At 37.4% G+C, this 25,853-nt stretch overlaps 1 protein-coding gene across 2 annotated transcripts in view; it reads right to left on the bottom strand.

The window, feature by feature from the left end:
- Positions 1–529: 529 nt before the first annotated feature.
- The window catches only part of LOC126277943 (serine/arginine-rich splicing factor 7-like), a 46,224-nt gene continuing 20,900 nt past the window's right edge, over positions 530–25,853 (bottom strand). Inside the window, exons 5-6 of one of the 2 annotated variants that reach the window (XR_007550626.1) lie at positions 2,292–2,464; positions 823–963 (exon numbers count right to left, since the gene is read on the bottom strand). Coding sequence is in view for 1 of the 2 variants with exons in the window: in XM_049977538.1 (XP_049833495.1) it covers positions 885–963 (79 nt within the window). In the remaining variant the exon portion in view is untranslated. Of the gene's footprint in view, positions 964–2,291; positions 2,465–25,853 lie in introns of both variants that reach the window. The other variant, XM_049977538.1, reaches the window with a different exon arrangement.

Here is a 25,853-nt window from a genome sequence, read left to right as displayed (position 1 = left end):
GGCATTGCTTCTGCAACGAGCACATAAATCTTTGACAAATCCCTATGCAGATTCAAAGGTCTTCATTACCTTCAAGAAAACATGTCTAAATTGCCATGTAATTAACGTAAGGAATTTGATGGAAAGGTAGCTGCAAAAGAAAAACAGAAATTAAAAACAAAGCTTGGATGATACAGCTGTCAGTATGACATGTCAAAGTTACTGCCTTGCACCATTACTTTCAATAACTTCAAAATTACACTTATGTAAATGTATGGACGGCTCTTCGAAACATGTCTCTTCAAAGTGCGAGTCCAGTCTCTTAGCCACTACACTACCTTCGTTGATGGCTCTTCCCAGCATCCAAACACACAAAATTTATACCATGAGCCAGCAATCTGGACAGCTAGTGGTTACTGTTAATGAACAGATCAATGTTCTCAATCCAAAGTAGTGTTGTACAATATGAAGATGAAACTGTCACTTAGTAGAGATGTGGGATAAGGAAGGGCAGAGTACCGCAAACTCAAAAAGTTTCTAAGTTATACAGTTTTAAAAGTAAATTCATCAGTTTTATTATCACATAAGTCAGACATCAGAAACATGAACATGAACAATTCAAACTAATGTATTTTTTGTACCAATTTGTATACGTACGCAAATATGCATCGTTCACATCCAATACACAATGTATCCGATTTCTCCAGTTACGCCATGAAATACTTAAGTAACCAAGCACTGACAATGCATTAACGCTTACAGTGCCTAAATACCCAAGTAATTCACAGTATCTCATTACAGTGAGGATGAAATTTTATTTTATTAATGTAATTGTATATAATAACTAAATTATTTACTTTGGTAACAAGAGAATAATGTCCCTTGGTTCTTAACAGCAACAGCAATCAATACCGCCTCCTCCTACTGTATCGTGTACCACCCGATGATCGATATGGTGGTGGTCTCCTCCTAGGCTGTGGTGACCTAAACACAACATATAAAATAAAATAATAAAAAAACTTTTAGAACACCAGTGTTTACATAGAATTAGTGACATTCCTCAGATTCACTAATGCTTGCTGTAATGAAGAGAACTGTGAGTTTCCTCAATTACAAAGTGCCATTAGTACTTACACTTGTGAAGCAATGTCTTCAGCCGTTATTAGAGAAGTTGATATGCAGCAGTCACTAAAACTGTACTGTTTACAATTTTAAGTGCACACAAGTATGGCTAATACTTTACTGAGAATAATGAAAAACCTTTTAAACAGTCTTTTAAAATTGTATGGTGTTATGTTTCTACACACGGAAAGAGACAGCAACAAATGAGCTGTGGTAGCAATTAACGTCCACTTGCCATAGGAACAGCAGTAGTGTTATATATCTACTTCAATGACCACACCACGTACAACACTAAATCACGATTTTTGCTGGCCTAATCATGACCATATCTACTTCCAGAACATACAACATGGGAAGAAACCAAACACATCTCCTACAGCTCCTTTTTCCATTGAGCATGAATAATTTATTTGTAATAGTCAAACCAATAATTTAGGAAGCAAAAATATGTTTTTCATCATTACCTATCATATATCAGGTGCAACACCATACAATTTTATAAGAGACAACAAGAAAAAGTTCTGTAAATAATCAGGTATATAAATCATTCTGAAGGAAATCATAGCCACAAACTGAATGAATTATATTAATGACACACAAATTCTGAATGTAACATTATATTAGGGAAAATTTATGCACACAGTCCCTTCAACATATGAAGAAAAACTATGGCTTTTTCTTTAGTTATATGCCTTCTGTGGATTTTTTCTAATGTTAAAAGTTCTAAAATATTCAAAAACTACATTAGCACAGCCAGTCAATATAGTAACCAATATGTACATCATTTGCTGACTGTCTTTTTGTGCTGAAATATACTTCTGTATAGATTATTTGCACTAAAATAATTCCCTATCCCCGAAAACTACTGAAACTACAAATAGATTGGAAAATAACCACAAATCATGTTGGTAATGACAACCCTGTAACTACTTCCCAATATTAATAATCCTGTTTCTTCTTGTTGCTGTAATTGCCACAGCAGTTTAAATTTAAGTACAGTTACAAAAATTAAATAAAACACTTTAGTAAAAATATTTCTAACTAGGGAAAAATCAAATTCTGGAATATACACTCTCCAGAATATACTTCTGTGTAATGGCACTGACCTACTAGAGTTTCATGTTCCAAATATAAATGTCACTGTATTTAAAATATTTTCAACTGTGACTTTTCCAACTGAAAATACCTACCATTATTTTAACAGTGTACCAAGAAACATTACCACAGCATCAACTTTGCATCAGGGAGTGAATCAAAAGCAATCAAAACCAGATTCCAGTCTTCATCTAGCAGCCGTGAAGCTTCACTCCAATCAGAAGTCAAGATAAGTAATCATCTCTTTACCATAACCAACACACACAGCCTAAAGTAAATGAAGCAAGTTGGTAAGTTTGCTATGAAAAGCTGGGGGAACACGTATTACAGTAAGTAAAAATTACAAGTGTTCAATTCTCTTTATGTCAATTGATATTTGTATCACCATCTCTGAATATTCAGTGCTACCTGAAAAACTAACACAATGAGAATACATAAAATTACTTCAATATGCTTCTGGCACCAATACTTTAAATGTGAGCACCATTATAGGATCCTTTGACATTACTGTGTTAACATTACAAAAAAGACAATGAATATAGGAAAAGAGAAGTACTGAAAATAAAAACAGTATAATAGCATGGAAACTACAAGGTGCAAATTTGTCCCAAATGTTAAAAGATACAGTTTTGCATTATTTATTAATAATAAACCCTTTATTCTTCAAGCTCAACAAACAGTAAATCTTCACCGTTTCATTGAAAAGATATAATGAAGTCAAGAAGTAAAACATAACTAATGTTAGCAAACTATTTTTTTCTCTGGGAAAAAATGCCAGATAACCAAGCTGCACTCAAAATAATCAAGCATCTTACTCCTAAAACTATAAAAAAAACACTTCTGTTTAAGTATACACTAATTTAGTCCTATGAGAATACAAACTGGTATCCATAAAGTGACATGTATTCAATATCCTACTATCTGATGGACGTTTACATTCTTCCCACAAGAATGTTTGTTTTAGAAGTAGCCTGTAAAGCTATCTTATGAATTCCTCTCTTCCTACTTTACCAGTAGTTTATCCTCTGCTCTCTTATTACTTTAATTTTATGATTTAAGAAAAAGAACACTCCCTTTCCATCTTTACTTCAGTAATTTCTATACAATTAAAAAACATCTGCAATAACTTTCTCTTGCTCTTCTTACACCCTAAGATATTTCCTGTCGACCATTATGCATTAATCCTTCTTTGTGCCAATGCCGTCTGATACACTTTTACCTTCATTCAGTAATTTCCGATGAATACCTAATTCTGATACTAAAAGTTTCATTTTAAGTGTGTGTTTCTTTTTGTATGACTTATTTCCATTGTATGTAGACAACCCTGTAGATAGGGCAACCACAGCTACGAGTAACATCTTGGATATTGATAAACAGCTTCAGCCGCATTTAATCCTTCATTTTCACATCATTACCAGTTTCATGACACTAAGAACCACAACCTTGAAACATTCGCTGAAATGATAAATTTTCTAAAATTATTTTAAGATATTTTAGAAAACTTAAAGATTCACATAAGAATACATGCGTAACTAAAACATACGTACATGCATAACTAAAACATTAGAGCTAAAAAGCTGTGAACTTGGTACCAACATTTGTCGTTTGTCAAAATAAAATACCACCAAAAGGTGGTACATCATTGAATAAAACTGTTGGATACATGGATTCCAATCCAGTATGGTGGATGGGACCTAGAAAAATTATACCACAGTGATACGTAGGCAAGGTGGAAAGACCTAACGAGCAGCTAGCTTGAAAAATTATGGAGTGGTTGCAGCAAGACGGGAGGTGGGCGGGGATGGGGTAGTCTAAGTAACTTAGACTAATGTGCCAAGTAGATACCTTATCAATGAAAATAAATGCCAACTGTCACTATTATATTCTATATATTGTTTTTAAAACAGTTTTTGTATTTGTATATGTCAATATTCCTTGCATAACTTCAGAGTGTTAGGTAATGTGGGGCAGCAATTCATTTTAGATTGTGATGCAAAAAGAGACAGCCAGAGCTGCAATTAAAATGGATGTTTGTTTAGCCGATGACCAGTTTTGGACCATTCGCGACTACATATACATCCAATTTACTTGCAACTCTGGCTGTCCCTTTTTTCATCCCAACATTTCTTGTTCTCATTCACCATTCATGTGTTCCCTTAAAAGGCTACTGAATATTTGGTTGTGCCCACTCATCAGGGCATGTATATGCCATTCATAGGCTAGTTGTGCAGTTTGATGCCCTCTGTAAGAAGACAACGTACATTTGCGTACCTGTTATGTGATTGCGCATACTCCAAAAAGTTGTAAGCATGTTTTTCATGTTCTATTTTTGTGTCTATAAGATATTTACTTGATGCATTTGTCCATGTTATTTAGAATACACCCATTTTGCCACGCCACAATTTTTTAAGGCTAGCTGCATGTTAGGTTTTAATAATTTTTCATATATTCACCTTACCAATGTTATTACTGTAATATAATATGTTTAGCCCCCCCCCCCCCCCCCCCATTAACCATGGACCTTGCCGTTGGTGGGGAGGCTTGCGTGCCTCAGCGATACAGACAGCCGTACCGTAGGTGCAACCACAACGGAGCGGTATCTGATGAGATGCCAGACAAACATGTGGTTCCTGAAGAAGGGCAGCAGCCTTTTCAGTAGTTGCAGGGGCAACAGTCTGGATGATTGACTGATCTGGCTGTGTAACAATAACCAAAATGGCCTTGCTGTGCTGGTACTGCGAACGGCTGAAATCAAGGGGAAACTACGGCCGTAATTTTTCCCGAGGGCATGCAGCTTTACTGGATGATTAAATGATGATGGTGTCCTCTTTGGTAAAATATTCCGGAGGTAAAATAGTCCCCCATTCGGATCTCCGGACGGGGACTACTCAAGAGGATGTCATTATCAGGAGACAGAAAAGTGACGTTCTACGGATCGGAGTGTGGAATGTCAGATCCCTTAATCGGGCAGGTGGGTTAGAAAATTTAAAAAGGGAAATGGATAGGTTGAGGTTAGATATAGTGGGAATTAATGAAGTTCGGTGGCAGGAGGAACAAGACTTCTGGTCAGGTGACTACAGGGTTATAAACACAAAATCAAATAGTGGTAATGCAGGAGTAGGTTTAATAATGAATAGGAAAATAGGAATGCGGGTAGGCTACTACAAACAGCATAGTGAATGCATTATTGTGGCCAAGATGGATACGAAACCCACACCTACTACATTAGTACAAGTTTATATGCCAACTAGCTCTGCAGATGACGAAGAAATTGAAGAAATGTGTGATCAAATAACAGAAATTATTCAGATAGTGAAGGGAGATGAAAATTTAATAGTCATGGGTGACTGGAATTTGGTAGTTGGAAAAGGGAGAGAAGGAAATGTAGTAGGTGAATATGGACTGGGGCAAAGAAATGAAAAAGGGAGCCACCTGGTAGAATTTTGCACAGAGCACAACTTAATCATAGGTAACACTTGGTTCAATAACCATAAAAGAAGGCTGTATACATGGAAGAAGCCTGGAGATACTAAAAGGTATCAGATAGATTATATGATGGTACGACAGAGATTTAGGAACCAGGTTTTAAATTGTAAGACATTTCCAGGGGCAGATGTGGACTCTGACCACAATGTATTGGTTATGACCTGTAGATTAAAACTGAAGAAACTGCAAAAAGGTGGGAATTTAAGGAGATGGGGCATGGATAAACTAAAAGAACCAGAGGTTGTACAGAGTTTCAGGGAGAGCATAAGGGAGCATTTGACAAGAATGGGGGAAAGAAATACAGTACAAGAAGAATGGGTAGCTTTGAGGGATGAAATAGTGAAGGCAGCAGAGGATCAAGTAGATAAAAAGACAAGGGCTAGTAGAAATCCTTGGGTAACAGAATTAATATATAATATAAAAATGCAGTAAATGAAGCAGGCAAAAAGGAATACAGACGTCTCAAAAATGAGATTGACAGAAAGTGCAAAATGGCTAAGCAGGGATGGCTAGAGGACAAATGTAAGGATGTAGAGGCTTATCTCACTAGGGGTAAGATAGATACTGCCTACAGGAAAATTAAAGAGACCTTTGGAGATAAGAGAACCACTTGTATGAACATTAAGAGCTCGGATGGAAACCCAGTTCTAAGCAAAGAAGGGAAAGCAGAAAGGTGGAAGGAGTATATAGAGGGTCTGCACAAGGGCGATGTACTTGAGGACAATATTATGGAATTGGAAGAGGATGTAGATGAAGATGAAATGGGAGATACGATACTGCGTGTAGAGTTTGACAGAGCACTGAAAGACCTGAGTCGAAACAAGACCCCCAGAGTAGACAACATTCCATTGGAACTACTGACGGCCTTGGGAGAGCCAGTCCTGACAAAACTCTACCTTCTGGTGAGCAAGATGTATGAGGCAGGCGAAATACCCTCAGACTTCAAGAAGAATATAATAATTCCAATCCCAAAGAAAGCAGGTGTCGACAGATGTGAAAATTACCGAACTATCAGTTTAATAAGTCACCGCTGCAAAATACTAACACGAATTGTTTACAGACGAACGGAAAAACTAGTGGAAGCCGACCTCGGGGAAGATCAGTTTGGATTCCGTAGAAATACTGCAACACGTGAGGCACTACTGACCCTACGGCTTATCTCAGAAGCTAGATTAAGGAAGGGCAAACCAACATTTCTAGCATTTGTAGATTTAGAGAAAGCTTTTGACATTGTTGACTGGAATACTCTCTTTCAAATTCTGCAGGTGGCAGGGGTAAAATACAGGGAGCGAAAGGCTATTTACATTTTGTACAGAAACCAGATGGCAGTTATAAGAGTCGAGGGACATGAAAGGGAAGCAGTGGTTGGGAAGGGAGTGAGAAAGGGTTGTAGTCTTTCCCCCGATGTTATTCAATCTGTATATTAAGCAAGCAGTAAAGGAAACAAAAGAAAAGTTCAGAGTAGGTATTAAAATCCATGGAGAAGAAATAAAAACATTGAGGTTCGCTGATGACATCGTAATTCTGTCAGAGGCAGCAAAGGACTTGGAAGAGCAGTTGAACGGGACGGATAGTGCCTTGAAAGGAGGATATAAGATTAACATCAACAAAAGCAAAACGAGGATAATGGAATGTAGTTGAATTAAGTCGGGTGATGCTGAAGGAATTAGATTAGGAAATGAGACACTTAAACTAGTAAAGGAGTTTTGCTATTTGGGGAGCAAAATAACTGATGATGGTTGAAGTAGAGAGGATATAAAATGTAGACTGGCAATGGCAAGGAAGGCGTTTCTGAAGAACAGAAATTTGTTAACTTCAAGTATAGATTTAAGTGTCAGGAAGTCATTTCTGAAAGTATTTGTATGGAGTGTAGTCATGTATGGAAGTGAAACATGGAAAATAAATAGTTTGGACAAGAAGAGAATAGAAGCTTTCGAAATGTGGTGCTACAGAAGAATGCTGAAGATTAGATGGGTGGATCACATAACTAAGGAGGAAGTATTGAATAGGATTGGGGAGAAAAGTTTGTGGCACAACTTGACCAGAAGAAGGGATCGGTTGGTAGGACATGTTCTGAGGCATCAAGGGATCACCAATTTAGTATTGGAGGGCACCGTAGAGGGTAAAAATCGTAGAGGGAGACCAAGAGATGACTACACTAAGCAGATTCAGAAGGATGTGGGTTGCAGTGGGTACTGGGAGATAATGAAGCTTGCACAGGATTGAGTAGCATGCAGAGCTGCATCAAACCAGTCTCAGGACTGAAGACCACAACAACAACAATTAGTTTAGGCCCTATACACCACAATGGATTGGAATCCATGCATCCATGTGTTTTTATTCAATGATGTACAGCCTTTTAGTGGGGTTGTATTTTGACGGACAAATGTTGGGTACCAAATTCCGAGCATTTTAACTCAAATGTTTTAGTTACTTGAGTATAAATATTTTAACATTCCTATGAGAATTTTTGAAAAGATCTTTTTAAAAATTTAAAATAATTTTAGAAATAATAATATTTCAGTGAATGTTTCTGGGTTGTTATTTCTTATTATTTTTTGTTATGCAAATGTTTACCTGACGTCAAGGCTCTTAGTGCCATGAAACTGCTAATAATCTAAATATAAAGGATTAAATATAGATGAAGTAGTTTAGTAATACCAAAGATGATTGTATTTTATGGTTTCAGCAAAATATTACCTATAACTTGCAGTAAATGTAGCTAAGGTTTGGTTTAATTTTATTTAATATATATTTGCTGGGGTTTAAAATTTCAACAGCGTGGTCACTGAAATGGACAGGAAGGAATAATCAGTTGCGTAAGAATTACATGGTCAACTTCAAATTTCATTTCAGGGCACAAAATAATAGATCTGCTTGCTGTGTCCTGTAGACTCTTATGTAAGCCATTTGAATGTTCATGATCTGTATATATCATTATACACATATAATCAAGAGAAAGTGATTACATAGCTACTGCCATAGTATAACCTTAAACCCAGTTGTAATGCATATTCAAGAAATATAATAAAAAATGTATTTGTTGTCATTAATCATGTTTGTGTACGACAATACATTTACATGCCGCCTGTGAATGGATCAATTTATTATTATTCAATAACTGGTTTGGCAAAATGATACTGGTCTGTAAATATGTCGAACTAACAAGTCAAGAAACTGGCACGTTAATCTTGTAAATATACCTTGATGAAATAAAATTCCTCACATCAAGTGCACTCTAGCCAAAATTTTGTCCAATCCATCTATTATTAAAGTAGGAACACACTTTTTTGACCCTCTGCCACTCATCATGTAATAACAAGACAAAAGTACGTTGCTGTTATGCTCTTCAGTCCAAAGACTGGTTTGATGCAGCTCTCCATGTTATTCTATTCTGAACAAACCTCTTCATCTCTGAATAACTATTGCAACCTACATTCACTGAAACAATTATAAGGAATGGAAAAATAAAAAGTTTTTGAATAACGTTCCATTGGGCAGTAATGAGGAAAGCTATTCATTGGAGAAAGTCAAACAACATATCCTACCCTATACCTCAAGTGATTAAGTCAAGGCAAATTTAATTCAGGGTGCCCTCAGAGATTTGAAACCCCCTTACCCCAAACACATAAGCTGATAACAGCAATAGCCAGAGCAAGTGATATATTATTGTGCAAGACTGAGCACATCCCCTGCTTCATTTGCTTATCCAAATACATTTTATCTCACTGTGGCAAATTATGTCTTCCTTTATTCAATATTAACTGTACAAATGTTTTTAGCACTTCAATTTCCACTGAAATTAGTGTTGTTAGCCTGTAAAAATGCTAGTCTGATCTACAGGCTAGTACTAGCTATGGTTCCAATTATTTGATGTCACCAGTTTAGCAAAACACATTCTCCTGGAACTAGTATTCTTGAATATGGGGTATTACTGCCCCCTGGTGCCCATGGGCAAACATGTGGCCAGTCATGTCTGATGAGCTTTAAATAATAGTTTTTCAAGAAGAAATTCAACTACTCAGAAAACCATAAATGACCAATTCAATGATCTTTCCCAAAGTGAATCACACGAAATGGATGTTCTGCCACCATAACAGTAAAATACACTTCATGATATGAAGAAATTGAGAATACTGTCAACACAATTAAGCATACTTAGGTCATCTGTGTGATACACATCCTCAGATCTTTGGTGTGACTTCACATGTGCTGCACTGCTGTTGAAATGGCTCATTACTATTTTATAAAATTTTAGACTTCATTTACTTATTTTAAAGTTTTATTTGTGTTAATATGTCCCATAAAAGTAACTTATCAGTGGCTTTTCATTAACCTCAGTCCTTCTTCGTGTGTTATTGACTGGAGTGGTCTATTATTCATGAGAATGCTTGCGTCATTCGTCTAAGCCTCACGCCTCAGTAGTGTGTTTACAATTCGCGGCATGCACTGCAGCTGTAGCGGTTATAAAGCTAAGTACTAACAAACTTATTTGTGCTCTGTAATAGAGATATTACATTTAACAGTTTTCAGCGGTGTGTGTGCTGTTTGTGGCGAAATAACGTCTTTTTTAACTTCTGTAATCACTCGCTTTCAGTGTTTCTTTAGAGTTTTCTGTGTGTCGAAGACGTTTAGTAAATTTTGTGCTTTAGTTTTCAACTGACGTTTATTATTGTTTCTAGTGAAGTATTTCAGTAACATTTTCATTTAGTGTTTTAACTTCACTTAGTGTTCCAGTGTTCGTTTGAATTTTTTGGTTTTAGCTAATAATTTTGTGAAAATTTGTTGGTATTGGTATTGGTATTAGTTGTGGTGTAGTAGTATTAATACGAGTAGTTGCTTTCTTAAGAGGGAGAGAATTTCGAGACCATTATTGTTAGTGATTATATAGTTCTACTGGTGTAACTGAACTTTGGTAACGTAGACGTATAGTTTTTTCTGTAATTGTAAAATTTTACCATGAGTGAGACGTGTGGGCTCTGTCGTAAGTTTGTGAGTAGTGGGTTATGGTGTGCGATTTGTTCAGATTTTTTGCACTCGGGAGAATGCGGTGGGGAAGCCAGTGGTCATTTTAGTGAGATCCTCTCCTGGGAATGCAGAATCTGTAGTACAAATAAGTTGATAGAGGAGCAGGAGCTTAAGATCTGTGCCCTTCAGCTGCAGTTACAATGTGCTAATGGAGGAACTAGATAGGTTGATGATGGTGAAGGGTGGTAGGGAATGGAAACTGGATGTTGGCAAGGAGGCAGCTAGGAAGAGGAGGTTTTCAGACAGTTTTACTTTGCGTACACGCTATAGATATGACCAACTGTCAGAGTTGAGTAGAGAGGAGCCTCATGTAGCTATAGATGTAGGGAACATGCAGCAGACCTCAGCAATTAGGAGGCCTAAGTTAGTCACAAAGTCTAGCAGAAAGAAGAAGGTTCTCCTGCTAGGTAGTCCCCACAGAAGAGGTGTGGGCCAGCAGTTGCAGGAAGCGTTGGGGAGCGAGTACCAAGTCACCAGCATTGTGAAGCCTAGCCTAGTGCATGGTTGGCTCAGGTGACTGACAGCATAGGCAAGTTCTGTAGGAATTTTATGAAGGAGGATCAGGTAGTAATAGTGGGTGGAGCAGGTAACAGTCTCGATAAGGATGAGGAATACGACGTATTGGTGACCTGCTACAGATAGGTACTCAAACTGGTGGCACTAATGTGCATTTCGTGCAACTGTTTCAGCGTCATGATCAACCTCACCTTAATGCGGCTGTTAAGCGAGTTAACGTGGGGCTGGAGTGGGTGCTGATGGCAGAGGGCATGGGTCACATCTCAGTGGTGCCAGTTCGGTCTATCAGTAGATCGGGTTTCACTAGGCATGGCCTGCACCTCAATAGGTATGGGAAGGGGATGCTGGCTAAGCTTATAGGTGACAGTGTAGTGGGTGGTGGTGGTGGTGTCACTCATGGAAAAATTCCTGTAGCAGTTGGTGTTAGAGGTGCACCTTTTTTAGATTGAAGACAGAGAGATAAAGTTAGTGAACTGCTTATAGATGTCGACTATGAAATTATTGGTATATCAGAGCACCACTTAAATAATTTGACAATTCAGAGGCTTCCTTTACCAAGCAGTTCCTTGTGGGGTGGGGGAGTGACTCTGTATGTAAAAAACAGTATTCCATTTGAGTCCGTAGGTGTATCACGACACTGCATTGAGCAGATATTTGAATGTTGTGCAGCAGTAGTTGAATTTAGTAAAACTAAACTTCTAATTGTTGTTGTTTATAGGTCCCCTAACTCCGACTTCAGAGCATTTCTGCTCAAGCTGGAGAGGGTTCTCGATTCACTTTGTAGGAAGTACCTGAAACTAGTTATATGTGGTGACTTCAGTATAAATTTTGTATATGATGGTGCAAGAAAAAGGATGTTGGTATATCTCCTAAATTCATATGATCTGACAAACTGTGTTTTTTCCAACTAGGGTGCAGGGGAAACAGTAGCACAGCCATAGACAATATTTTTATTCATTCTTCATTACTAGATGGACATTCTGTTAGTAAAAGTGTGAATGGCCTTTCAGACCATGATGCACAAATTTTAACCCTAAAAGGCTTTTGTACTCAAATCAAGGTCATATTTAATTACAAACTATGTAGGAAAGTTAATCCAACAGCAATAGAGAGTTTTTTAAACCTTGTCAAATAAAAAGAGTAGCAGGATGTTTACAGTGCCAATAACATCGATGATAAATACAATGCTTTCCTTAACACATTTCTCATGCTCTTTGAGAGCTGCTTTCCGTTAGAACATTCTAAACGGGGTACCAGCAGTAACGGGCAGCCTGGGTGGCTGACTTGCGGGATAAGGATATCACGTAGAAAAAAGCGGGAATTATATCAAAATGTTAGAAGTAGTCACAATCAAGCTACAGTAGCCCATTACAAACAGTATTGTAAGGTGCTTAAAAATGTTATCAGGAAGGCAAAAAGTATGTGGTATGCAAATAGAATAGCTAATTCACAGGATGAAATTAAAACCATATGGTCTGTTGTGTGAAGGAAGTGTCTGGTCAGCAGCACAAGATCGACGATATAAAGTCAGTTTGCAGTAAAAATATTTCTGTTACTGACACATCAGATATATGTACAGTATTTAACAATCATTTTCTGAGCACTGCTGGTGAATTAAATAAAAATTTAGTTTCTGCAGGAAATCATATAACTTTCTTGGCAATTACCTTTCCAAGATTGATGTCTGAAATACTCCTTTGTGATACAGACAAAAGGGAGATCGAGTCAATAATTAAATCACTGAAGACTAAGGTCTCTCATGGTTATGATGGAGTGTCTAGCAGATTATTAAAGTGCTGTGCTGCACATGTTAGCCTGTATTTAGCCATATTTGTAATTTTTCCTTTAGGAATGGTCAGTTTCCTGAGCAATTAAAGTACTCAGTAGTAAAGCCACTTTATAAAAAGGGAGAAATGGATAATGTAGACAATTTTAGATCTATTTCTATGCCATCAGTGTTTGCAAAAGTTATTGAAAAGGCTGTCTATATAAGGATAATTGACCATTTTATATCACATGATTTGCTATCAAATGTACAGTTCCAATTTGGAAGTCATTTAACAACTGAAAGTGCTACATTCTCTTTTCTCTGTGAGGTACTAGATGGGTTAAACAAAAGGTTTCGAACATTTGGCATATTTTTGATTTAACTAAGGCATTTGATAGTCTTGATCACAAAATATTGCTCCAGAAGTTGGACCATTACGGAATATGGGGAGTAGCTCACAATTGATTCGCCTCTTACTGTAGCAACAAGCAGCAAAAGGTCATTATTCACAATGTTCATAATGGCTGTGATGTGGGGTCTGAGTGGGGTACTGTCAAGTAGGGGCTGCCCTAGGGAACAGTGTTGGGGCCACTCCTGTTCCTTATTTATATAAATGATATGCCCTCTAGTATTATGGGTTACTGTAAAATATTTCTGTTTGCTGATGACACTAGCTTGGTAGTACAGGATGTTGTGTGCAACACTGGCTCAGTTTCAAATAATTCAGTACATGACCTCAGTTCATGGCTTGTAGAAGATAAACTAATGCTAAATCACAGTAAGACTCAGTTTTTACAGTTTCTAACACACAATTCAACATAACCTGACATTTTAATTTCACTGAACGGGCATATGATTAGTCAAACTGAACAGTTCAAATTTCTGGGTGTTCAGATGGGTAGTAAGCTGTCGTGGAAAGCCCATGTTCAAGATCTTGTTCAAAGACTTAATACTGCCATTTTTGCTATTCGAATGGCATCAGAAGTGAGTGATCATTCTACATGAAAATTAGTCTACTTTATTTATTTTCATAACTCTTCCCATTCTAAAAGGGTATTTTTGGCTCAGAAACGGGTGGTTCAGGCAATAAGTTGTGTTAGTTCATGAACCTCTTGTCGACCTCTATTCACGAGTCTGGGTATTTTAACATTGGCCTCTCAATATGTATATTCCTTATTGTCATTTCTTGTTACCAATATTAGTTTATTCCCAAGAACAAGCAACTTCCACTCGGTTAATACTCAGCAGAAATCAAACCTGCATTCGGAGTGGACTTCCTTAACTCTTGTACTGCTGCATCCATTTTCAGTGAGGTGCCACTCAAATTCAAAAATCTTCGCAGTAATCCACGCGCTTTCAAATCAAAACTGAAGAGTTTCCTCATGGGTCACTCCTTCTATTCTGTCGAGGAGTTCCTTGAAAAATTAAGCTGATTTTTATTGTATTGCTGATAGCGTTTACTTAAACTTATGAACTGAATTTTTTAAGGTTCATGAACATTATTTTTATCTGTTATTACGTTTATGTTGTATTGCATGTACTGACACATTCCATGACCTTGGAAATTTGCTTCTCAATTTTGTGCTACTGAACTTGACGAGTAAATAAATAAATAAATACATAAATAAACACAGAAACACAACTTCCCCACGCAGAAGCAAATAGGAAACATGAAATGATTCAGATTCACTAAAGTCTTTACATATAGAACAAATCAAATTTCAACATGCAACTAGAAATGGGGGAAAAAAAATAAAAATACATAGAGGCAAGGAATGCCAAACTTTTACATTAATTATGGGCACTAATCTCCTCCTTTTTATTCCACCAACAAAATTTTGCAACAAAATTGTTCTCTTCAAAGTGCTGTCCACTACCTGAGCTCTACATCGTACAGAACTGGTATAAATTATTGCACAGAATAAGATCCATAGTCTTAAGTCAAACATCTTGCTTTCTAACTTGAAAAAATAATGGTGAATGCCTTTGCTGCTAGTATATAGACGCTGAATGTCACCCAGCCTGCTGGCCCTGATGAGGAAACTTAAAATAAAATCAACTGGCACAAATTTGGACGAAGGGTTGGCATTATCATCTCTAAATGTTACAGCAGACACCGAATGAACAGACACAACTGTGGAAAATACAGATATCACCGAGAAAGGTAGTTCTGCGGATACTGCTAGTGAAGTGTCATGAGCATCTAAGACTGATATAGTGTACATCTCTAAATGTTACAGCAGACACCGAATGAACAGACACAACTGTGGAAAATACAGATATCACCGAGAAAGGTAGTTCTGCGGATACTGCTAGTGAAGTGTCATGAGCATCTAAGACTGATATAGTGTACATCCTGCTACTCTACTTGTTCTAAGCGGTCACTTCCATCCGTGACACACACACAAATGTGTAGCATATAGCAGCGCTCCATTTGTAAGACTACTGGAGTGTATACTATTACTACCTACACTCCCTGTTTCTTGAACATTTGCTACTACAATTTCCGCGACCATAAGATCGGACATTATATTACAGAAAATGTACACATATATCAAAAAAACATGAAGCAACAAAAGTTACACTGAATGCATATGGGGTAGAAAATTCTGATGCCTATACATTTACAGGTGTAGAAGCTTTTTATAACTTGGTAACGATTGCAGTTAGTTCAAAACTCTTGTCAACGAATGAAGACTGACCAACTGGTGCTGCTTCATGTTTACTTTCCTCAATGGCTTTGCTTTATCGTAAATTCACTGACACAGACTGATTTATTTTTTTCTATATGCTGAATCCGTCCGCCAAACATTTTTTTATTTATTTTTTTCATTTCCTTCACATTTTTCATGAAGCCATTTCACCTTAGTCTTCCTCGCACTACATATTTATTTCATTCCTAACTGACTTTAATTTCTGTCTTCCTGAATTTTCCTTAACATTTTTCTACTACCTCCTCCTGTTGATGAGCTGAAATATTTCACCTATTATCCATGGTTTCTTCGCAGTTGCCTCAATTGTATCAACAGTTTTGTTTCCAACGTCTGCATTTACCCTCTTTAAAGGTGTTCATTCCTCTCCAACTGTACAACCAACTGAGCTATTCATTATCGCATTGTCTACAGCCTCAGAGAACTTCAAGCATATCTCGTCATTCCTTAGTACTTCCATATCTCGTTTCATTGTACACTGACTGTTCCTGACTTGTCCCAAACTTCTGTCTGCTCTTCATCATTACTAAATTGTGATCTGAGAGTATATCTGCTCCTGGGTACACCTTGCAATCGAATATCTGATTTAGCAATTTCTGCATGACCATGATGTAATCTAACAGAAATTTTCTTGTGTCTCCTGGTCGTTTCGAATTACACCAACACCCCTCGTGATTCTTGAATAGAGAATTTGCTATTACTAGCTGAAATTTACTGCAGAACTCAATTAGTCTTTCTCCTCCCTTGTTTCTACAGGGTGTATACATGGACAAAGAAAAAAAATTCCCCGGTTTTTTCCCAGATCTCCTGGTTAAAAACACGTTTTTTCTCTGGTTGAAAATACACTTTTTTCGTGTTGAGTGATACTATATTTTCCCTCGGAACCGTAAAACTTAGCAAACCTTTGAGTAGTTAAGGTTTTATACGTAAGCATAAAACATCCCGGCACTTTAGAAAACAAACCCCAGAAAAAAACGCGTTTTGCAAAGATCTTTGATGCACAGCAGCATGCACACTGCATATTTTCGTATTATGATATGCTACATACTTTAGTACTATGAAATTTGAATTCCACCAAGCACAGCATGTTAGTTTCCGAAGCATTGAAATCAAGGTTGTGATGTGCTTTTATAAACCAATCGTAGCTCATGTCACATTTTCTCGCCAGCCAATGATAGCAGACATTCAGAGCATAGGACATATGATGTAGTTAGCCAATAGCAACATCATTGTTTATTAGTGCGAACATACAAACAGGAAAAGTTAATGTTTTAACTTAATTTACATAGTACAGGTATAACGAAAGTTAAGCTTTCATATATAATATTGGTCTTCATTTGCTTGTGATCCACTTTAAGATACATCGGACAAATGTGCCAGTAAAATTTTAAATCACGACATAAATGTTTGGTCTTCTGGGTTCAAAATTCTTCTAAGTGGCTGGTTTTAAATGAGAACAAAACGTTCTGTAATTGAATAAATTCAACGTACGTTCGCACATGAATTGCGTTACATCTTGTGTAAAAAGAAATTTACTTTGAAAGTAACACTTTTCAAACCACCATTTACAATATTTTTCCTGCGACCTCTTAGAACTCATTTCAGCATTTGTCAGAGAGCCAAAGAAAACGGTGTTACAGTGTGTGTGTAGCTACAATGACGTACGAAGCCCATATGTTTGTATGTTATAGCATGAAGTGATCTCACATTATGTCATAAATGAACCAGGACGTCTGAGATTACTCCAAGAGCATCAGAATTTCGTAAACCATACTGAAATGCATAATTCACCTTAAAGTGAACATTCATAAGTCCAGATTCACAAAGAAGTGGGCCCCAACCTGATATTAAGATTTTCAGTGTGGTTTTCTGGATGCAAATTTTCTTGGAGTACCAGTACTATATTATCTCATTTTGGTTCTTTATTATGGCATAATACCATGTGTACCAGAAGATAAAAATGTGCACTTGAAATAACAGTTGACACTCATCAATATTGTATCAAATAAATTGACTGCTTCTGTGGAAAAGATTTATAAAAGCCAAACTTCTTTAGCAAAGAGAGAGAAATAACTTCATTGTTCTGCAGGGCAACTAATTCCCGACTGCCAAAAGCCTGGAAATACAATAAAATCAGAAAATTTATACTATTAACATATTTTAGCCTTCCATAATTATGGGAATGTATTTTAATTCACTTGATGGCTCCCGACCACAGAAATCCATTTTGTTTCCATTTGACATGAGAACTGTAAACGAAGTGGAAACAGCAAAATCACTAAACATAAACACGGGTCACATGAGGACTCCCCACCCCCTCCCCCTTACAACTCAAACTGCTCTGCTCATGCACGAATCTGGCAGCTTTTCCATGTAGCATCTGGCTGTTGCTACTGCTGATATGGTTAATAGCTGCACTTCAAGTGACCAGAAGCAGGAGAAGGTACTGCCCATACATGACATAACTGCACATGCGCCTGAGCCTGCTGTTAACTGCCCAAACAAACTTAATGTAAGCTGTTGTGATAACACAGCCATCAAAAGCAGTGTCTTGTTATTAAGTATTGCTCAGTCTATGTCCTGCAGCTTTTGGTATTTTTTGGTGTTGGCAGACACCTGTGTGTGCACTATGTTTTGTTATGGTAGTTGATGAATCTTTGCAACATTAAAAATTCTTTGTTATTGCATCAGTTCCTACCAGTCAAAACTACAAAAATTTAACTGAAAACTAAAACAATGAAAAATTCCTGGGTTTTTCCTGGGCAAATGCACCATTTTCTATTATCAAGTCCATATTCCCCCGTAACATTTTCTTCTGCTCTCCCCCCTTCAACAGCATTCTAATCCCACATGACTATCAGATTTTCATCTTTCTTTATGTACTATGCACATTACCTGTTCAATATCCTCATATACTTTCTCTAGCTCTTCATCCTATGCTTGTAACGTTGGCACGTATACCTGAACTACTGTTGTTAGTGTTGGTCTGCTGCCGATTCTGAGGAGAACAACCATATCACTGAACTGTTCACAGTAACTCGCTCTCTGCCTTCTTATCTAATTTTTATACCATTTTCTGCAGCTATTGAGATTATCCTATACTCTTTTGACCAGAAAACTTTGTCTTCCTTCCATTTCAGTTCACTGAGCTCCAACTGTATCTAGATTGAGCCTCAGTATATCCCTTTTCAAATTTTCTAGTTCCCCTACCATGTCCAAACTTCTGATATTCCATGCCCCTACTTGTAGAATGTTATGTTTTGATGGTCATTCAAACTTTATCGCAGATCACCTCCTCCTCAGCAGTCCCCTCCCAGGGATCTGAGATGGGTAGTAGTTCAGCCACTGTGGTTCTTGTTTTATATCCATCAGATGCCTGATACCAATAATTCTGCTAATCTAGTACATAATTCATTTACTCACTTTAATTGTATTTCCTCTCACTTGCCTATTCAGTTTCATTTCTGCATTATTATTTTTATATTTAATTTATGGATGGCTAGCAGGTAAGTCAAAGTAATTAATATGCAGAGTATAACACAAAGGTATAGCTGAACTTTCAAGAAACATTCCTCACATATAGAAGAAGAAAATATGTTATTGGACATGAGTCCAGAGACACTATTTTCATGTTGGAGCTCATTTTCTACTTCTCTTTACAACCACATTAACCATGGGAAACATGAAGGATATGAATATGCGAACACAGTATGAAAAACTTCCCCAAGTGAAATGTTCAGTATGCCATCTGTTTGCAAGGATACATGCATCAACCCATCATTGCATTGAATGCCTGATGCGCTGAATTGGGATTGTGCTTCACAGCCTTCCACGACATGGGTATGTACGTTCTGTACACATCTTTACTGGGGCTTCATACACAAGAGCTTTCAAATGCCCCCCCCCCCCAAATGTCAATAAAAGCAATTAAGTTATTCATGTGTCACCATTATCTTTGTTCAATTAAGCAAGAAACAATGGCGGTGAACCTAGGAATTATAACGTATTGTACATTCTATCCAAATGTAATGAAGAGTGTATTTTAAACATTTCACATTAAAAAGTGTTTAATTTAATGCTGGTATGTTCTGTTTCTGTGTTTTTCCCATGATTAATGAGATGTTGAAGATAAGTAGAAAATGAGTTCTAACATGGAAATAAAGAGGTGTGTGAGGAAAGTTTCCTGGAAGTTTAGCTATACAACTGCTTACAGAACAATTTCATTGATCAGTATTCATTTAAAATTACTTTTTAACTCTTTAGGTGATGTTTCATTAAATTTATGTCTATTACTGACTTTTCGATTCCACACAAACTGAAGATCAGTCTTATCTCTCCAGGCTATTCCAGTTTTCAACTTTCTGAGCTCCCCAGGTCCTGTGTCAAATGCCTTTTCCACGCCAACAAAAGCTATATAATTTTTTCTGTTTAATTCTAATATAATCCACATTTTTTCCTACACCAAAAATGATCAAACTAAACGTTGATGAATCTTTGTTATTAATTCTTCAACATTTAGCACAATTTTTGGAGCATAGGATGGGCTCCGTAATTTGAACACATGTTAATCTTTATAGGTTTCATAAATTCTGTAGGTATAGTTCCCTCAATGTAGTAACATGCACACACAAATTATTTAAGCAAGTAGTTTTGATGCTTAATTAGCACTGCAACTGGTTGCTTACAAAATTTAAATTTTTAGGACGGAATACAGCTGGTGATATACTTTTTCTACAAGTTATTGATCAGCCACAGTCCAGCATCCATATCTGTATGATGGATCTACAGAAATATTATTTGTATGTCACTTTGTAATCGATGAAATGGTTTAACATACTGACCAAATCTGATCTCTTACTCTGTGGTCCTATGAATTTATTTCTCACTACTTCTATGCACTTGTGAAATCTGAACCACATCTAGGCTCACCTGAAGCATATAACTCTCCATGAAACAACACATAACTTGATACAAAACGAAGGCCTAAGGCTAGTTTGCAACTGAAGCAAAGGTTAACACAAATAAGGGCAACTGTCTATGTTTATGGAATGTTTGAGCAAGTCAATAATACAATATGTGGTTAGTGCCACATATGACTGTACATATGATCAACTGCAGTTCAAGAATAAAATCAATATTCACTGAAGCCATATTTAACTTACATGTCGAACAGTTATTTAAAGAAGCACAGATTCAGTTCCAGTAACATTACCTCCCAAGCTATGTCCTCTGGTGGTAACAGTTCACTAGCAAATTGAGGATTTCCTTAGAATACACTGCAAGAATTGTATGACATCAGTCTCCAGAACTTTCCTGTGATAAACATGGCTGTTTTGTGTAGCCTTAGAACATGAGATCACTTAAGACATATAGTGCTGTGCCACATCAAATCTGCTATTTCTCCAATAAGAAGTTTCTAAACATGTGCTCAACCTAATAACTCACCATATCACAAGACACATGAGATAGTGATCCACAACATATTTGAACACCATCTGAAACTATGACATTTCAGAGTCTCATATCACTGTTCATATGATTACTAAAATCCATAATATTAGTAGCGAAATTTCAAAATGTAAATAATTTAGGAGTAAAGGAGGCTATTCAGCAAACATCAGAAGCACTTGCACTCACAGAAAGAAAGAGAGAGAGAACTCTGCTAGCTTTTGCAAAAATCCTTTTACAAGTTCTACAAGCTGTGCCACAGTGACCTCATCCCAGAAGTCCAACATAACCTCCTATTCTTACTGAAATCCTTAGGCCCATCCCAGAACATCTTCCCTGAGTCCCTCTCCCTCCTCATCCCCCCCCCCCCCCCCGCGCCCCCAAAATGGCCGCTTTCTACATGCTTCCCAATGCCCACAAACCCAAACAAATCATGGATGCCCCATTGTAGATGGTTATCGTGCTCTCACTGACCAACTTCTCCAACCCGTTGCCCAAAGCCTAGCCTCTATCAAACATACAAACCACTTCCTTCACCAATTCTTGACCTTTCCCACTACTGCATACTACCGAAGTCCCTACTTCTCACTGTTGATGCCTGTTCCCTATATACTAACATTCCTCGCACCCATGGCCTTGCTGAACACTATGTCTCCCAATATCCTTTCCAATCCAAACCCACTATCTCATTCCTCATACGCCTTAACTACATCCTCACATCCAACTACTTCTTCGTAAGGATAAATATAGAGCAACAATGTGAAAAAATTCAATTTTTTAATTGTGTAATTTATTAGATTGTGATGTTATTCTTAAAGAATTGAAGTTTCATAATCAAATTATGGCTAGAAACACGTTTTAAAAAGATTAGTTTGGGTATCTGTGCCTACCATGCCCCCTTTTTCAATGCTGTGATCCGCACCTCTAAACTAGAAATTTTTTGTGCATTAACTTTTCGTTCAAACAATGTAAACGAACCGCAGACAAGTTTAGAAGGCGGTGAGAAAGATTATCTTTGCTTTTTCCTTTCTTCACAACACTTATTTTTAAAAATCTTATTTCAGTTCTTAGTTTTGCACATACCAACAAAACCTGTTTTGCTCGAAATCTACATCTACATCTACATCCATACTCCGCAAGCCACCTGGCGGTGTGTGGCGGAGGGTACCCTGAGTACCTCTATCGGTTCTCCCTTCTATTCCAGTCTCGTATTGTACGTGGAAAGAAGGATTGTCGGTATGCTTCTGTGTGGGCTCTAATCTCTCTGATTTTATCCTCATGGTCTCTTCGCGAGATATACTTAGGAAGGAGCAATATACTGCTTGACTCTTCAGTGAAGGTATGTTCTCGAAACTATAACAAAAGCCCGTACCGGGCTACTGAGCGTCTCTCCTGCAGAGTCTTCCACTGGAGTTTATCTATCATCTCCGTAACGCTTTCGCGATTACTAAATGATCCTGTAACGAAGAGCGCTGCTCTCCGTTGGATCTTCTCTATCTCTTCTATCAACCCTATCTGGTGCGGATGCCACACTCCTGAGCAGTATTCAAGCAGTGGGCGAACAAGTGTACTGCAACCTACTTCCTTTGTTGTTGGATTGCATTTCCTTAGAATTCTTCCAATGAATCTGTCTGGCATCTGCTTTACCGACGATCAACTTTATATGATCATTCCATTTTAAATCACTCCTAATGCGTACTCACAGATAATTTATGGAATTAACTGCTTCCAGTTGCTGACCTGATATTTTGTAGCTATATGATAAGGGACCTGTCTTTCTATGTATTTGCATCATATTACACTTGTCTACATTGAGATTCAATTGCCATTCCGTGCACCATGCGTCAATTCGCTGCAGATCCTCCTACATTTCAGTACAATTTTCCATTGTTGCAACCTCTCGATACACCACAGCATCATCTGCAAAAAGCCTCAGTGAACTTCCGATGTCATCCACCAGGTCATTTATGTATATTGTGAATAGCAACGGTCCTATGACACTCCCCTGTGGCACACCTGAAATCACTCTTACTTCGGAAGACTTCTCTCCATTGAGAATGACATGCTGCGTTCTGTTATCTAGGAACTCCTCAATCCAATCACACAATTGATCTGATAGTCCGTATGCTCTTACTTTGTTCATTAAACGACTGTGGGGAACTGTGTCAAACGCCTTGCGGAAGTCAAGAAACAAGGCATCTACCTGTGAACCCGTGCCTAAGGCCCTCTGAGTCTCGTGGACGAATAGCACGAGCTGGGTTTCACACGACCGTCTTTTCCTACAGAGTAGATTTCTAGTCTCCAGAAAAGACATTATACTCGAACATAATACGTGTTCCAAAATTCTACAACTGATTGACGTCATAACTGTGAACACATATTTGAAAAAGTGAGTAAATGTCGAATTTCACGTGTAAAAGGTACAGGAAATTTAAATAACAGTGTTACACATGCTGCTCCCAAGTGAGAAGAAGAATTTTCGACAAATTCACTGAGTTCAATGGAGAAGAAAAATTAGTGAAGAAATTGATGATGCTATGCACAGTGCCAGACAAGTTTTCAAGTGATTTAGGTTAATTGACTTAGAAACGCTTGCTCATCTGATTAATGTTTCATGTGCATGTGATAACCATGGGTGAAAGGACCTCACATTGTATAAGAACGGTGACATCTGATCAACTGGGTTTCGCGAAAATTATACATACAGACAAATGATGATATCACTGGCCAGGTCTCTACCAATCCATTAGACACTTTGTAAGCCACTTAAGGATTAAATGCTTGCAGAGACTAGGCTTCCATCCAGATGCATTCACGCATATACTCAGAAGCATCGATGGAGTACAACTGGAAAATGCTCAGGCAACAGCAGATAAATTGGAAAAGTTGGCTAGGCAAAGCAGGCAGGGGACGAGATTACTCTAGGAAGATTATGGATATGGACAGCTTTATAGTCACTAGCGATATAGCAATACTGTCAAAAATTGATATAAAAACTTTGAATTCAAACAGTCATAAATTGACTTTTTTGAGCTATAATGTACCTTTTCACAGCAACTATGAAAGCTAATATCCTGAAATTTGGCATAGTTCTAAAGAATTATATACTGAATAATCCTGTGCAGCACTTTTCTGTTATCTTTTCGCTGAGAAAAGTTCTCCTAGAGAAGTTGAGAAAAATAGCCACACAGTAATGCAAAACTGAAAGAAATTAATTTCAAAACAACTATGACCTTAAACACAAATCTCTTACACATTTTATTAGTCTCTTTTTGCATATGTACACTGTGAAATTCCAATTTTACTGCTTGATTTGTTTCAAGGAAAAGGTACTTCATAGAAATAAAGGCAACAAAAAATTCAAATCCTTATAAAATGTACGTCGATACCCATTTAAAAAAATGGCACGGAATGTCAACCATTATTATGTAATATTAGCTGTAATATTTTTGAGATGTATATATTTATCAATATAAGAATGCATTTTGCCCTACATTTGACCTTAAGGGGAAGGTATATAAACAAATCCACAGCACAGCCATGGGCACCAGCATGGAACTCTTCTACGCCAACTTGTTTGTGAGGCAGCTGGAGAAAACCTTTCTAGCCACCCAGAATTCCAAAACTCTTGCTGGTTCAGATTCTTTGATGATATCTTCATGACCTGGTCTCAGGGCCAAGATACATCCTCACTCTTACACAACCTCAACACCTCTCCCATCCATTTCACTTGGTCACCCTCAACCCAATGTGCCACCTTCCTGGACAAGGATTTCCACCTCTCTGACAGCTCCAGCCACACCTGTGTCCATATGGAACAAACTAACCACCAACAGTACTTGTGTTCTGACAGCTGTCATCCAGTCTACAATAAAAAGAAAAATCCTTGCCCCACAGTCTGACCACCCAAAGATAGTATACCTGCAGAGATGAATGCTCCTTTGAGTGTTTATTAATGATTCTGTCAACAGTTGCGGTATTTATATTAGGCAATTAGTTTCAAATATCGACTACAAAGATACCTGCACTGCAGCACCTGATCTTAAAAATAAACACCAAAGTGACAGCATATGCTTTATGAATATTTGCAGAATCAACGCCACAATCCACATGTGCCTCTTACCATGTCAAAACCAAACTGGAGATCAACATAGCCAACAGCACCAGGAAACTTTTGATGCTGCTAACGTCACACCTCACATACAAATCCCAGTCCACAGCTAATGGGTGTGTTGCATCTTGTATGTGGATGTGTCTAAGCACCTTCATTAAACCTGACATCAATGCAGTGAACAACAACAACAAATATTCAAGTATTACACAACTAGAAATTCTAGTGTCGTATTCACTTGTAACATATTGGCCATAAGACAAGCATTTCATGTTCTTGTTGCATTAATGGCCAATGGGCGCACAAAATTAAAATAGGGGCCATCACTGTACCTTTATTAACCAGTGACATTTAATATAATGTACAATTACACAAGTAAAAATCACATTTGTTGCTCCATCACACATTATGCATCTTACATATAGATGGTTGTCTTCCAAAATTCTAAATCCATAAATAATCTATGTACATAAAACATTACAAAAATCAATATATATCATTTGTTTGGCCAACAAGTTTTGTAAGAAGCAGATACATAGCCCTACTAAAACAGTGTCTCATGGCACAGAATTGTTTATGATACCTCGTC

The sequence above is a fragment of the Schistocerca gregaria genome, chromosome 6 (assembly GCF_023897955.1).
Source record: "Schistocerca gregaria isolate iqSchGreg1 chromosome 6, iqSchGreg1.2, whole genome shotgun sequence".
NCBI classification, from domain to species: Eukaryota; Metazoa; Arthropoda; class Insecta; order Orthoptera; family Acrididae; genus Schistocerca; species Schistocerca gregaria.
This window is presented reverse-complemented; position numbering and strand designations above follow the sequence as displayed.